The 14,637-nt window shown below is 36.9% G+C and overlaps 1 protein-coding gene across 1 annotated transcript; it reads left to right on the top strand.

Moving 5' to 3' along the window:
- Positions 1 to 7,777: 7,777 nt before the first annotated feature.
- On the top strand, positions 7,778 to 9,696 carry LOC113777938 (3-ketoacyl-CoA synthase 6). Its single transcript, XM_027323173.1, has one exon. It carries the CDS (start codon positions 7,891 to 7,893, stop codon positions 9,379 to 9,381), a length of 1,491 nt encoding a protein of 496 aa, XP_027178974.1. The 5' UTR covers positions 7,778 to 7,890; the 3' UTR covers positions 9,382 to 9,696.
- Positions 9,697 to 14,637: the final 4,941 nt, after the last annotated feature.

Genomic DNA, 14,637 nt, shown 5'->3' with positions numbered 1-14,637 from the left:
CGAAATTCAGGTTAAATTTGGGATTGCATATAATTGAAGTGAACTCTTGGGAAGTCCAGATTTAGGGATGATACGGCTTAAATTTGTTGACATTATTGTGATTTTCCAGGTCCCACTTAGAAGTACTCGTGTAAATTTTAATTTGAAGTCGTCGTGTTGGGATACTTCGTACCAGTACACACCGTCTAGCTAGGTGCTTAACAATTAGCGGACTTTGTAAAACAGTCGTGTCATTGACTAATTACTTGGCTAATCCATTCTTAATTACAGATCCTTAAACTTGGCTCACAAATCACAAATAACGTGTCAGCGGGGCTTGAGATTATCCTAACCTTTAACTTTTCAAAGCTTAATTTCTGTTTCGAAACTAAAAATTGACGTTTGTTAATTGTGAGATGACCGAAGAACTGTAAACAACACAATTAAAAGCAGAGTAGAAAGAAAAGACTGGATGCGTCAGTCAATTAATATATGTTTTCAGGTTGGACCCATTTTGACAAGCCATTTCCATTTTTTATGAACGCTCTTACTGTGATGGGCGACTAAATGTTGATTGATCTATGGATGGAGATGACAATAATACTACTGAAGAAAAAAAAAAAGTTAACACTTGGCAAAATCTTCACCTTTTCAAATTATTATTATTATTTTTTTGCCCTTGTTTTACGTAGTTCCATGCATGCATGTCTTTCCCTTTTCGTGTCTTGCAGGAACAGTAGTATTCCCCTGCTGTCCAAAGTCCACTTTCGCATTTTTGAACCCTAAACGGAACGCAAATAGTCAAAATCGCATTGAACCTCCCAAGTTGTTTATTTATTTTTTAAGGGTAAATCCAAGTTATTCCCGTGGAAAACAATTTTTGCGACTGTGCGATTTTAACCTTTTTTCTTGAATAGTGTTTAGTTTGAGAAAGAGGATGAGTACCTGATCAATGCAAGACTAGCAGCGGAAATCTAATAATGCCATTTCTATCTTCATTCAGCTCCATTTTCATGATATGTCGACATTGTTCATGGAATTAGCTTATATAATAAATAGACTGCAACTGGACGGACAAATTAAAGAGATGAAGCTGTAAACAAAGTCCCGATCGAGTCGCAGGCTGCAGCCATCATGGACTACCAATAGTTTGATTATTGGGCACTTGCTCTTAAAGTAGTAGTAAATCGTAACTACAGTTCTGAGGACAGGTCTCTTTCCTCCGAGGAGTAACACAACACTAAAATCTAACTTGTATACTAAGTACTAATTGAATGCGTACATGATAGTTGATAGATAAGTTTGACCCATAAGATAAGGATTAAAGTACGTACTATATATTTTTATTTCTCATGGATTTATATAATGATATGGATCACACTTAACCTTTTAATCATCTTCGAAATCGCCAAAGTGTAAATGATGACACGGGATGCAAACTCCGATTTAGGTTGTGAACTAATGCAAATATAAGTTCTTCCATAAAATAGACAGACATCTTCAATTCAAATACGTCTAGCCCCTTATATTTAAATAACTTGATATTATTAGCAATTCTTTTCTCATTTCAGAGTTTCAGAAAATTTTTTTTTTTTTTAACTGCATGGTGCAAACTGAAGTATGGTCCATTTCAGCTTCTCATGTAAACTTATGGTGTTGCTGGCTGATCAATGTATGATTCTTAAAGGCAACATTGATTCCTCGCAATTCCCCTTGGCCCTTGAATGAGTCAAGCATAGATTGTGATCTCTTTCGCCGTTCCTTTAAGTCGCACATCAATGTACATTTTATTATGAAAATAAAAAATAATGCTTCTTTTTTTTTTTGATAAATTATAGATCTTGAATCCGGATCTCTTACTCGCAATCTCTTCTGTCTTACCATCCAACTCAACCCAAAATATTGCAACTACTAATGTTGTGTCAGACAGTACTTCTCTGGAATGAATTCTTGATAGGGGCCATTGAGCGAGCTTCTCTTCTCTGTCCATTTTCTTTCGGATTCCAGAAGCAGAAATGGTAAGCAAATTGTTCTTATTATTAAAAGCACAGCGTGTCTCGTGATAAGAAGTTTCACAAGAAGCACTACTTCATTAAGTGTTGGTGCAATATTTATTAGGAAAAGTTCTTTTCTTTTGCATTTTATGGTTCCCCTTGGAGTTAATTACACTGGGCATTTGCTGCTGCGGTGTGCCAATTAATGTCGGTTCTAGAGTGAATTTCCAGCTCTTTCACTTCCATGTATATATCCTTGTCACTTCGCGTTTTGTCGTTGTGAAAAAATTTCCTTTACTCCCTTTTTTAACAAAGAGAGAAGTTATCCTTCGCGATGAACTTGTGCAAAAACTAAACGTAAAAACCTTATGGGGTAAAGAAGATACGGATCAACCTTAGGAGTAAAGAAGAGTAAAAGCCAAAGAGCGTACTACCAGCCCAAAACAGAAGCACATCACCAAAAAAAAAAAAAAATTTAATGGCTCTACATATTTAGAGATAGGCGAATGAAATATAAACCGACATACAAAAAACCATAAATGCGTGTTTAAAATTAGGTAGCATGTGTCTTAAGCTTTGATCGAGACAATTAAAATTGGGGGAAAAATGAAAAAAAAAAAATACAGCTCCGAATAAATCTACTAATTTTTTTTGGGTAGAAATTAATACACTAGCTAAAGAATGTACGTGAGATAAAAAAGAAAAAATGTATCAGAAAAGAAAAAATATTTTTAAAGTTTTTTTCCCAGATTCACAATCCAAACGGGGGTGTAGGGGTACAAGTGGAACGAAGGTTTATTAATACGGGGGGGGGGGGGGGGGTCAACCAAGCTGTGCACAAGTCAATTCTAGAGGAAGCGATGACTAGACCCATTCTACACGGTTACTTGTTAGCATCCACATAACAAAACCTTCTCTCTGGCAATTTGTTTGCTGCAGCATTTATTTTCAACTTTCATGTGATTAAAATAAATGTAAAAGTAGTGCTGCAATTGGGAGAAACCATCGCTCTCTCCAGCTGCACGTTCAGGTGTGAAGTCAAAACCCACCATTTTCCCCACAAAGAGTAAAAATCTTGAATTAGGTGTGAACAAGAGCGTTAATTATTACTGCTACTACGGCTTTGCATATTTCGTACGTACTCGATTGTGTAGTTTTTGGGGCAACGAAGAGATAAGAGATTTAAGTCAATCCTCAGTGTCTTCTTTAAAAAAAGGAATACTCCAAGTCAATTGGCGTGAATAGTAAGAGTGTTACCGCTGATCCAATCACCATTTTTGTTGTTTAAATTGTTCAAAAGTCGTGTCTGATTATAGTGAGGATGGAATTAAAAAGAAATTTAAAATAATTAGAGCGAATTGCGCGAAATGTCACTAAACTATTTCAAAGTGCCGGTTCTGGTCACTAAATTTTTTTATTAGCGCGAAATGTCACTGAACTCGTAAATCTGTACCATTTTGATCACTCCGTATATTTGTGCCGTTGGGAGAGACGGAAAGTCACTTTTTTGGGGGCAATTTTGTCTACACATTTGTTAAAAAATTTAGACCCTCATTCTTCTTCGTCCTCATCTTCTTCCTCAAAATCACAGCAAAAATTAGACCCACTTGCTGAATTATTCTGCCCAATTTCTGGGTCTTTGATGTCTGATCCTGTGGTGATTTCTTCTGGCCAAACTTTAGAGCGGGTTGCTGTTCAAGTTTGCAAGGATTTAGGGGTTATCCCAAATTTATCCGATGGCTCAACCCCTGATTTTTTCGCTGTAATTCCTAATTTAGCTCTTAAATCTTCAATTATCAACCGGTGTCGACAATCCCGTGTCGAAATCCCCTCCCCACCTGATTATTCTTCCATGGAAACCACCATTGTTCAAGCAAAAACGGCCTCTCAACAGGAACCTTCAGTTTCTGAAACGGAGCTGCTGAGAGGGCTAGAGAATAACCCTCCATTTTTGTTTTCTGCTCGGTTGGAGGCGCGGCGGCGAGGGTCTGCGCACGGCGAGGATCTGCGCACGGTGGAGTTGCGCAGAAAGCTGCTGATGGCTGCTGGTGCTGGAGCTCGCGCGCGCTGGCTGCGCAGAGAGGGAGACGTCGCGCGCTGGCCGCGGAAGAGACGCACGGCTGGCGTGCGGCGTGTGAGTGCTGATAGCCGCGGCGGCGCGCGACCAGGTGGCCGGCTGCTGCGCGCTGCCCGCTGGCGTATAGGATGGGCGCGCGGAGGGTTGGAGCTGGAGGGAGGCAGCGTGGCGCGCTGGTCGCGCGACTGGAGTGGCGCGCGGCTGGTGGAGATCGAGCGGCAGGCAGTGACGCGATGGGGGCGGCGGCGGACAGCAGGAAGAAGGAAGAAAGAAGAGAAGGAAAGAAAGAAAGAAAAGAAGGAAAAAGAAGAAAAGAGAAAAGGGAATGTTTTTCATGCAATTTGGCGGTGTCACTGGAGGGGCGGTCGGCGTTGTTGGATGGCGGCGCGGTGGCCAGCCTGGTGGCAAGTTTGCGGGATGGAATTGAGTCTGACTCGTCCGAATCAACACGTGAGAATTGTGTGGCAGCTTTGTACTAACTAAGTCACGGGAGTCTGAGGTTCAGAGGGCTGCCCAGGGAGTCTGGGTCTTTGATTTTTAGACATCAAAGACCCAGAAATTGGGCAGAGAAATTCAGGTGGGTCTAATTTTTGCTGTGACTTTGAGGAAGAAGATGAGGACGAAGAAGAAGGAGGGTCTAAATTTTTTAACAGGTGTAGACGAAATTGCCCCTAAAAAAGTGATTTTTCGTCTCTCCTAACGGCATAAATACACGGAATGACTAAAATGGTACAAATTTACTAGTTCAGTGACATTTTTGGCTAATAAAAAAGTTTAGTGATCAGAACCGACATTTCGAAATAGTTAAGTGACATTTCGCGCAATTTGCTCAAATAATTATTGCCACGAACAGCTCATCTAAATTTCAATAGCTTGATCTCTTTAGATTTAGATATCGGAATCCAACATTGGGTCGTAATCCATGATTTTCTTTGAAGTTTTCCTTTTCTTGCTAATAAAAGAAGAGCGGGATTTAAAAAACTACAAATAGATAGTGCTAAAAGGAGATTTGAATCTAGGACCTCAACAACAACAACAACAGGATTTAACAGGATTAATTATGAAAGAATGTCATCGACTAGAGTTTATTACGACTCTTATTATCTTTTCTTTTCAAGACAGCATAAATCTCTTCTTTTCAAGACAACATAAATTGGGCCTCTTATAATTAGAAAAACAGATATTCATCTTTCTCTCTCCCTGGTTATTAGGGTTTTAGAAAGGTATTAAAAAAAGATAAACACATGGCATTATCACATACTGGTTTGCTTCACACTCCGTTAATATTTAATAGATCCTGAGCAACACTTGCTAATGAGTGTAGTTTATTTGCAATCATGAGTTGTACAGAACTGGACCCCCAACCTGGGAAATATGAAAAAAAGAAGATGTTAAATCGTATATCCCTCACCTGAAGTTTGGTGCAATCACAAAAAGCTCCCCGAAACTTAAATACTTACACTTATCTCCCTTGACCACATAAATGAATTATCAATTTCTTAACCAATATTTTTAATAGAAAAAAAAGAAGAAATAAGTAAAATACCACAATTACCTGAAGCGCTCTTCAAATTTGAATAACTAAGGGTCTGTTTGATAATATAAAAAAGTGCTGAATCTAAACTTTTTCAGACATTCAGATGTTTTGAGTATTTGATAAATGAAAATCCATTTGCTGAACTTGTTAAATAGTGCTGAACTTGTGTGTATTTTTTTCAACACAAGAATCTTAACTGAATGCTTAATTCTGATAAAAATCAATAGAATTACTTCAACTACCTTATTTTATCTACCAAATTTACCCTTGTTTATTAATTATGTTCAAAATTCTTATATAATTAAACAAACTAATATTCTCTATCTAATAATTTTCTATTTCTCTTTTCTCCCTTTTGAATGACTTTCACTTCTTCTCTATACTTCTCATATAATATAATTTATCTTTTATATTAATTTGATTTAAAAATAAATAGTAAATAGTATCATTTTCATATCTAATATTTTTAGCTAATTAAATCAAAGGTTTTATTTCTTTTTTAGATGAAAAGATATAAGGGCAAAATTGTCAAATTTAATTTATTAAGCATTCAGTTATAAATGTTTATCGAACAGTATAAATAGGTTTAGCATTAAAATTCAGACATTCATATATTTCTTTTCACTGCTTAAAATTCAACAAATTAATTGTTTCAGTATTCAAATTTCAGAATTTAGATTTCAGAATTCAGATTCAGTTTTATCAAACGGAACCTAAGCTTACAAATGTCTTGCGAAGAGGATTGTTTGCAGTATCAGGATGATGGGCTCAATCCATTGTACATAACCTCAAACTGAGGGAGTTACGTGCAACATTTCATATCTAAAGGGAGCTTCTAACAATTGTGCTAAACCTCAAGGTGGCATGAGAACTTATTTGTCCCGGCACTTAACTTACAACTACCCCAACCGTCGGGAAAGTAATCTCTGATCATTATTTCTTATTCAACCACTATATTATCTTCTAATAATCTGATAATGTGAAACTCATAAATGGTTTGTGATAGTTACTTGCCACCTCCCTCCGTTCCCACCCAGAACAGAAATCAATGGGAGAAAAATGAAGGAAACATAGAAATGGCTTCCTGTTTTATTTTCTTTAAAATTTTTTTTTTTTAAAACTTAACTCTCATGTTTGAACAATGACAGATCTCTGTGTACTTTGTTGATTTAACATGCAAAAGCCTACACAATAATGAGTTGAAAAAGAAAAAAAAGATTCATGAACGTGAAGTCCTGCAGGTTGCTCTGTTTTATTCCATTTTATGTAGTGTTTTGGAGAGAAACAAACTATTTAAGCAGCTAAGTACTGCTGAGGAAGCATGGACGTACGCCCGACTTTGTCACAGGGAAATATTTCTACGCTAAACACTGAGGCCCGTGAGGATGAGAACCAGTGGTGAGAAAGCGTCGTTTTGATTAAGAATAATTAACACCAACGCTAAACACTGAGGCCCGTGAGGATGACAGAACCAGTGGTGAGAAAGCGTCGTTTTGATTAAGAATAATTAACACCAACGCTGGTTTTGCTACGGTCAGAATACCAAGTTTTGAAGAAAACGACACAAATCTAACGCAACCTTTGGTGGATAAACAGTCAATAAATATGTGCGCTACTTAGGCCTACGCATGTGCCCGTCCTGTATATCCTCTTTGAGTGGGAACGGTGCTTTTCATGTATATATGGCAACTTCGGACAGAACCAGAAGCATATAATCACAAAAAGAGAGAAGGATAAACCCATGCTAAATGCTATTACTACCACTAAACCCGGACGTATTTATAAGTCAGAATTTAAGTATTGAAATTTGTAGGAGGCACTGCTTTACTGTAATAGTAAAAGGGCAAGTTTGGGGGGAGTACTGACGTGGGGATTGGAGTTGCAAAAAATATGATTTTCAGAAAAGATGGTTTTGTTCAATCACGCCTTATGACACGTAAAATTCAGTACCATATTTCGACTATCATAAAATTTTTCATAAAAACCAAAAGGATTATGTATATACGGAAAGAAAATGCTAGAATTTAAAGATTAAATTGTTTGGGGAGGTTAGGACATCAAAGAAAACTCCAGCTAAGAGAGCGTTGTGTGACGTTAAGATGTTCATTTAATCCTCTCATCTGCCTCCATTCATTGCTATCTCAACTCCAGTTTTAGCCTTTAAATCCCCCTTTTTCTCTTCGCTCTCCACCCTTCCTCCATACCCCTTCTGCCCATTCTGCTCAACTTCGCCAACGTCCCCCTCCCAAGCCCAATCCATCCTCTACATATATCTCTGACCCCCCCAAAAAAAAAGGAACAAGATGCCACAAATATTGCCTGATTTCTCAAGCTCAGTCAAGCTAAAATATGTTAAACTCGGCTATCAGTATCTCGTAAACCACATTCTAACCTTCTTGCTCGTGCCCATCATGGCTGGAGTGGTGCTAGAGATCCTAAGATTAGGACCCGAGGAAATGCTCAATATCTGGAGATCACTTCATTTTGATCTCGTCCAAGTCCTATGCTCTTCATTCCTCATCATCTTCATAGCTACGGTCTACTTCATGTCCAAACCTCGTTCAGTATACTTAGTAGATTACGCTTGTTACAAGCCACCTGTGACATGTCGTGTCCCCTTCTCGACCTTCATGGAGCATTCAAGATTGATCCTCAAGGACAGTCCAAAAAGCGTGGATTTCCAAATGCGTATTCTTGAAAGATCGGGCTTGGGAGAAGAGACTTGCTTGCCACCAGCTATTCATTATATCCCTCCAAACCCCACAATGGAAGATGCGAGAGCTGAAGCTGAAACAGTTATATTCTCAGCCATCGATTCATTGATGAAGAAAACAGGTCTCAAGCCTAAAGATATCGATATTTTGATAGTGAATTGCAGCCTGTTTTCTCCTACACCATCCTTGTCAGCTATGGTGATTAACAAGTACAAATTGAGGAGTAATATAAAGAGCTTCAATCTGTCCGGGATGGGGTGTAGTGCTGGAATAATATCCATTGATTTAGCACGAGACCTCTTGCAAGTATATCCCAACTCCTATGCTCTAGTTGTCAGCACGGAGATCATTACTCCCAACTACTACAAAGGCAATGAACGAGCCATGCTTCTTCCTAATTGCTTGTTCAGGATGGGTGGTGCTGCAATCTTACTATCCAACAAGAGGCGCGAAAAGAGCCGGGCAAAGTATCGATTGGTCCACGTTGTTCGAACTCACAAGGGCGCTGATGATAAGGCCTATAGGTGTGTATACGAACAAGAAGATCCACAGGGAAAAGTTGGGATTAATCTATCAAAAGACCTCATGGTTATTGCAGGTGAAGCTTTGAAGTCCAACATCACAACAATTGGGCCACTGGTCCTTCCTGCTTCTGAGCAACTTCTCTTTTTATTCACCCTTATTGGGAGGAAGATTTTCAATCCCAAATGGAAACCCTATATTCCAGATTTTAAGCAGGCTTTTGAGCACTTCTGCATCCATGCTGGTGGACGAGCCGTGATCGATGAGCTCCAGAAGAACCTCCAGTTGTCAGCTGAACATGTTGAGGCTTCAAGAATGACGTTGCACAGATTTGGAAATACTTCCTCGTCTTCACTTTGGTATGAATTGAACTACATTGAAGCCAAAGGAAGGATGAAGAAGGGAGCTAGAGTTTGGCAGATTGCATTTGGCAGTGGATTTAAGTGTAACAGTGCTGTTTGGAAGTGTAACAGGACAATCAAGGCGCCAATGGAGGGGCCATGGCAAGACTGCATTGATAAGTACCCTGTGCATATTCCGGAAGTTGTGAAGCTGTGAAGTAATGGTTAGAGCTAATTAAGCTATTCATGATCATTGTTGATGTTGTTAGTTAAAGTTACTTGTCGAACTTTGTTAAAGTGGCCATAAATATTCATCCACTACTACGTTTTCAATTCTGTCAAATGTGTCTGCAGAAAATGCTGCACTGCATTTAGGTGTAGGTGTCATGAGAGAGATTTTAATTTATTACTTCTACGTCAAAAGCTGTGATTTCTTTTATTTTCTGAGATACCATCATCAGTTAATATCATGTACCATTTGAGACCACGTTTATAATTGGATGAACACACAAAAGTAAATGTTCTTGACATCTGTATTCTCATTTCCCTTTTTACCGTTCACAATGAATTCGCTACTACTGGTATTTTCGGAGATACCACTGTCCAGTTTTTAGAAGCTTGAGTCCTTTTCCTGGAATAGGCTAACTCTTTTCTGTTGACTATAAATGAAAAAGAAGCAGCTTAGCTGTTGTCAGCAGGCAAGTAGATTTGAGAATTTAAGAGCTCAAAAGAATTGGTACTACTTTGTATGATACTGAACTCAGCTGATTTAAAAGCAGTTCCTTCAAGATTGGGGGGGACTGCGTGTGCCGGAACAACTACTAGCTCTCATTAGTAGCCATGTGAATTTCTTGACACGCAAATATATTACTATCAAAGATCTTTTCTTGCTATTTACTATAAAAAAACCATGCAAAAGATTTTTCTCTAATTTATTGGATTCATCTTTTCTATATTGATAATGTATGCTGGAGCAAATATGAATGCGTGTCATATTTTCTTAATTTAAATTTGAATTTCAAAATTTTCACATGTAATATGCATCCTATTGGTGTAGGAAGGTTAATCCAAATTTAGTTGATCAGTTTATCTAGTCCAGTTCCTTTATAACTTGATGCTACGGAATATTTTCTATTAGTGCTATGATTTTTTTTTTCCCTACTATAAACTTTACTTAAGAATTGCCCACAAAATAAGTGGATGAAAGTTGTGGTCAAAATTCAGCTTCTATCCAATCATCTTTTTGATATCAACTTGAAAATGGGCTGTAACCCCTGCAGTTATGATTCATCGGTGTCATAATTGAGACTTGATCTTGCATTAGTACAACTCTTAATGAGGCATGCAATTTGGTTAGAAGAAAATCTGCAGAAGATACAGACCCTTCATCCATCCTAAGGGACCACCGGAATTAAGCCGTGGGGATGGTGGTGGCCTTTGAATGAGAGTCCTTGTGGTCGCAACACAAGCACAAGTTTGGTTTGGTTTGGAATATAGGGGGTTCGGGGGATCCGCTATTAATGTGGAGTAGTGACTGTTTACGTCCTAACTACCCGGAGGCGAATGGTGGATGGAACTGCAATTTGTACCAGGAAAATTCTTCATGAAGCGATGGTCATGGTTTAGAAATTTAGTAGAATAAAGGGGAGGAATGTGTGTTCTGCATCTTTCAAGAATTGGCCGAGATTTGTTGGTAGAGAAAGAAGAAAAGGTATAAACTGAAATCCTATTATGTTCTTTAATAATGAATTGAGCTTATTGTTTGTCCTTTGTATGTAGGGATCTCATGTCATTTACTTTTCAGTCCTACGTACGAGCAAACTCTGAAAATTTCATATACAATTCGATCAAACAAATTTTTAGAAATTCCGTGAGTTCCTAATAATGTAGGGTAAATAAGCAGAAGAATTAGACTTTAAAGTTCTGGATTTGATGGAATATTAGCATTTTACTCCTTGGGAGTGATTGTGGTATAAATTCTAATTTATCTAAAAATATTTAAGTAAATCGCCGTACGTGTACACCACACACACTATTTAATAGCATTAGATTTTGTATTACTCCTCGTCAACCATCATTCTTTTTCTCATATCACCACTGATATTTTCAGTGCAGACATCTATTAAAAAATGATACGAAAAACACGATATGTCTAAGCAATGTAATGGACGTAAATATGAGAATTCCTACGTACAACGGAAGAGATGGGCAACGTTCTAGTCTATGTTTGTCGTGTAAGATATGTTTGAACAATAGATACAAATATAAAAATTCCTACAAATCAAGAGATGTGCCACCTTTTAATTGAATAACTCCATCAAAAATTAAAGTTCTCTGATCTATTATCAACTAATGACTCAAATTACAGCATTTTCCATTTAACTCATTATCCTCTTCTTCCTATATTTTCTTTCCCTACAAACTCATCTATTTATTCCCATATACCAAATATGTATTATTACCATCAACAAAACCACCATACGTACCAACCACATGTGCTCACCTATCTTGATCCATATTCCCAATTCTCTCTTAATCATTTCTATTAAACAACTTCTTTGTGTCTATTTTTGTTTTCAATTTTTGATAGGTATTAGTAAATTGAAATTGTCAAGCAGCTAGTTGAGTGATGATTTGTTATCAAACAAGATGGAGATGAAGATAGTGGCAGTAATAAAAATAAAAAATAAAGGATGGGAAGTGGAAGAGGGACTAAATAAATATTATATTGTTACGGTTGTTATAGAAAAAATTGTTCTTTTTTATATTTATAACTGCATTGTATTTTTATTTTTGATTCGCAATTATTATTAATGATATATCCCTACAGAGAGAATTTCAGTGATTTCGAACTTTGTACTGATGGAGTGCATTGGATGTTAGTATTAGTGGTGATAACTTAGATTGTTTGGTAATATAAATGTGGTACCCATGGGATTAGAGTCGTGTTGTTGGGCAGTAAGCAAAATTTGAGATTGATATGAGATCGTAAATAAACTTTTAGATATTTGATATTGCATTTTTAGTAGATTCAATAGTTTGCACTGAAAATTTTTAGGCAAAATAGGGACTTTAAAAGAAAGATGAGTATTTACTTAGTGATGATTTGGATGTTAATGAATAGGTAATGGTAACGGCAAGCAAAGAATGAATGAAGTAGGGATGGTAAACCATTTTTTTTTTTTTTTTGTTGTGAATTATCCAAGGGCATTTTAGGATTTTTGAAAAAAAAGTCTAACTTTTTGAGCGTAGAATGTTACTTAAACAATAAAAATAAGAGAAATAAGTGTAACTTTTAGAACTTGAGCGGAACCTCAGAGGAGGTATGTGAAAATACCCCTTCAGTTTATATACGTGTGTCGTATAAGTCTTATTTTAGGACTTTCCATTCAGCAATAGCAAAAAGTTAGCTCCTTGGCATCCAAGCCCCCGCCCCCAAGTCCAACCATCCCTCAACTTCCTAGTTGCTAACGAAAATAATGTTCCCAAAATAAAAATATTCGTAAGAGTCACATTGGTTTATAGGAGCCCAACATCATAGTTTGCCAAAATAAATTATTTTAGTTGGTTAACTCCTGAAAGTTGAGAGTCAAACCAACCAAGAGTTGAGAACCACAATGTCCGATAAAATTCCATGAAACATATAGGTGGGATTCAAAATGTGCTTTATTAGAGGAGGGTAAAGTGCCTGTACAAGGAGTTTATCTTGTAAGAAATCCAATACCGGCAACATTCACTAAGACTAATACCCAGAAATAGAAATACTACTTAGTACAATTAATACTTTTGATTTTTCTTTAATATAACTGTTAGTACAATTAATACATTTATTTTTATTTCATATATATCAAATTGTCACCGGACAAATTTTTTTATTTTTTTATAAAAACTCCAAAAAAAAAAAAACAATCCAAATAGATCCAAACTGTTATACATATATATATGTGGGAGCGGGTCCAGTGTAAGTGGGCCAAAAATCCAAAGGAGACCATTGGCACGATATTGGGTTTTCGAAATTCGTTATGGGCCAATCTGAGCTATTTGTATTGTATTGGGTATGGGTCAAATGTAAGGGGACTTCTCCTGACCAAAATATCCCAGTGACCAAATATTTTCTGCCGGTGCCTCATCGTTAGGGTGATGGCCAGTACCAGTAGGCTTTGATGCGATAAATTGTCTGCCTGGTTTTGCTTTTCAAAAGTTGGACATTTTGCTTCTTTTCGCTTATTTTAAGTTGGGTATTTGTTTCTTTGAAAACTCTGAACGTTGTTTTGACAAAGAAGTGCCAAATCGTACCTATTAAATCCGAGATTTACTTAATTATCTTTATTATTTAATAACGCATTAATGCATCCAATATTACACTCGACCTTAATTGATACTCTTTCACCATCATAGAACTTTTCTCTCAAAATTAATGCAGGGAAAGGAAATGCTGCCGAATAAAGGAGAAAACTGCTACTACATATGTTTCTTTCATCTCCAACACAACAACCCAAAACTTTGGTGCTCAAGGCAAAAGTTTAGTCTGCTGGAATCAAGAATATGTAAGCAGACCATTCCCTGCCGCTGCCTAGTGAAGGAAAAGAAATTCTGATGGCTATGGGCAAAACGAAGAAATTAGCCCGCCAACCATGCCCTGCACAGTTGGACCCTGAAATTCAATAATGTTGCGATGCAGAAAATATATTTGTATTTTTATATATATAGAGTGCAGAGTATAGACGTTTTGGGGACAAGTGAGAAAAAATTTTCTGTAGTTTTTGTATGTTTTAGTAATTACCAAAAACAAAACATAATTTGTGATCATGTTATTACAAAAAAGGAAAGAGGTGTAGGCCTTGCCCTTTCTTCGGGCATATTTTTCACATTTTCAGTAATTCCTTCATTTTGTTTGAATTTATCTTGTTTATGCTGGTAGAGATGAAATTCGGGGCTAATTTTTTACCTTTGGGCTACCTTCTTCTTTTTTCTTTTTTTTTTTGACATATATGTTTCATGGTAAACATGAGTTGTCTTCTCTGTTTGGTCCATATACTTTGGTAGTTTGTAACTGTTGGAGTCAATCTTCCATAGCCTTAAAGCATGCAGCATAACCCGTCCACATCGACTGTTTTGGCCACTTTTGTTAAATTTTTGATATCATCTACCTTTTTTTTTTTTTTTTTTTTTTCAATCTTCGAGTTGGTTGGAACATGCATTTGCACAAGGCGACGACTGAAATTATGAGTAGAAAAATAATGGATAAAATGGATTCCTGTGAAATAACTTCAGGAATCATTTAGCCAAATCAATATATATATAGAAAAAAGATATCTTTTCCAAACGACAAATTATTTTGGATTCCGCAAGGTCTCCATTTAGACACTCCATCTAAATCGATTTCTTGAACCAAATGTTACATATGATTTTGTTTGTCATTTTGTGTAGAGTCTGGTTGATATGATCCTATTGGTTCTTGAGATGATTTGGC

This window comes from Coffea eugenioides, chromosome 7 (genome assembly GCF_003713205.1).
Source record: "Coffea eugenioides isolate CCC68of chromosome 7, Ceug_1.0, whole genome shotgun sequence".
NCBI lineage: Eukaryota > Viridiplantae > Streptophyta > Magnoliopsida > Gentianales > Rubiaceae > Coffea > Coffea eugenioides.
Note: the sequence above shows the minus strand (reverse complement) of the source record. Positions and strands in the feature narration are given on the sequence as shown.

Excerpts from the sequence above, each read along its gene's own strand:
- LOC113777938 (XM_027323173.1), top strand. The coding sequence starts at position 7,891 with ATGCCACAAATATTGCCTGATTTCTCAAGCTCAGTCAAGCTAAAATAT.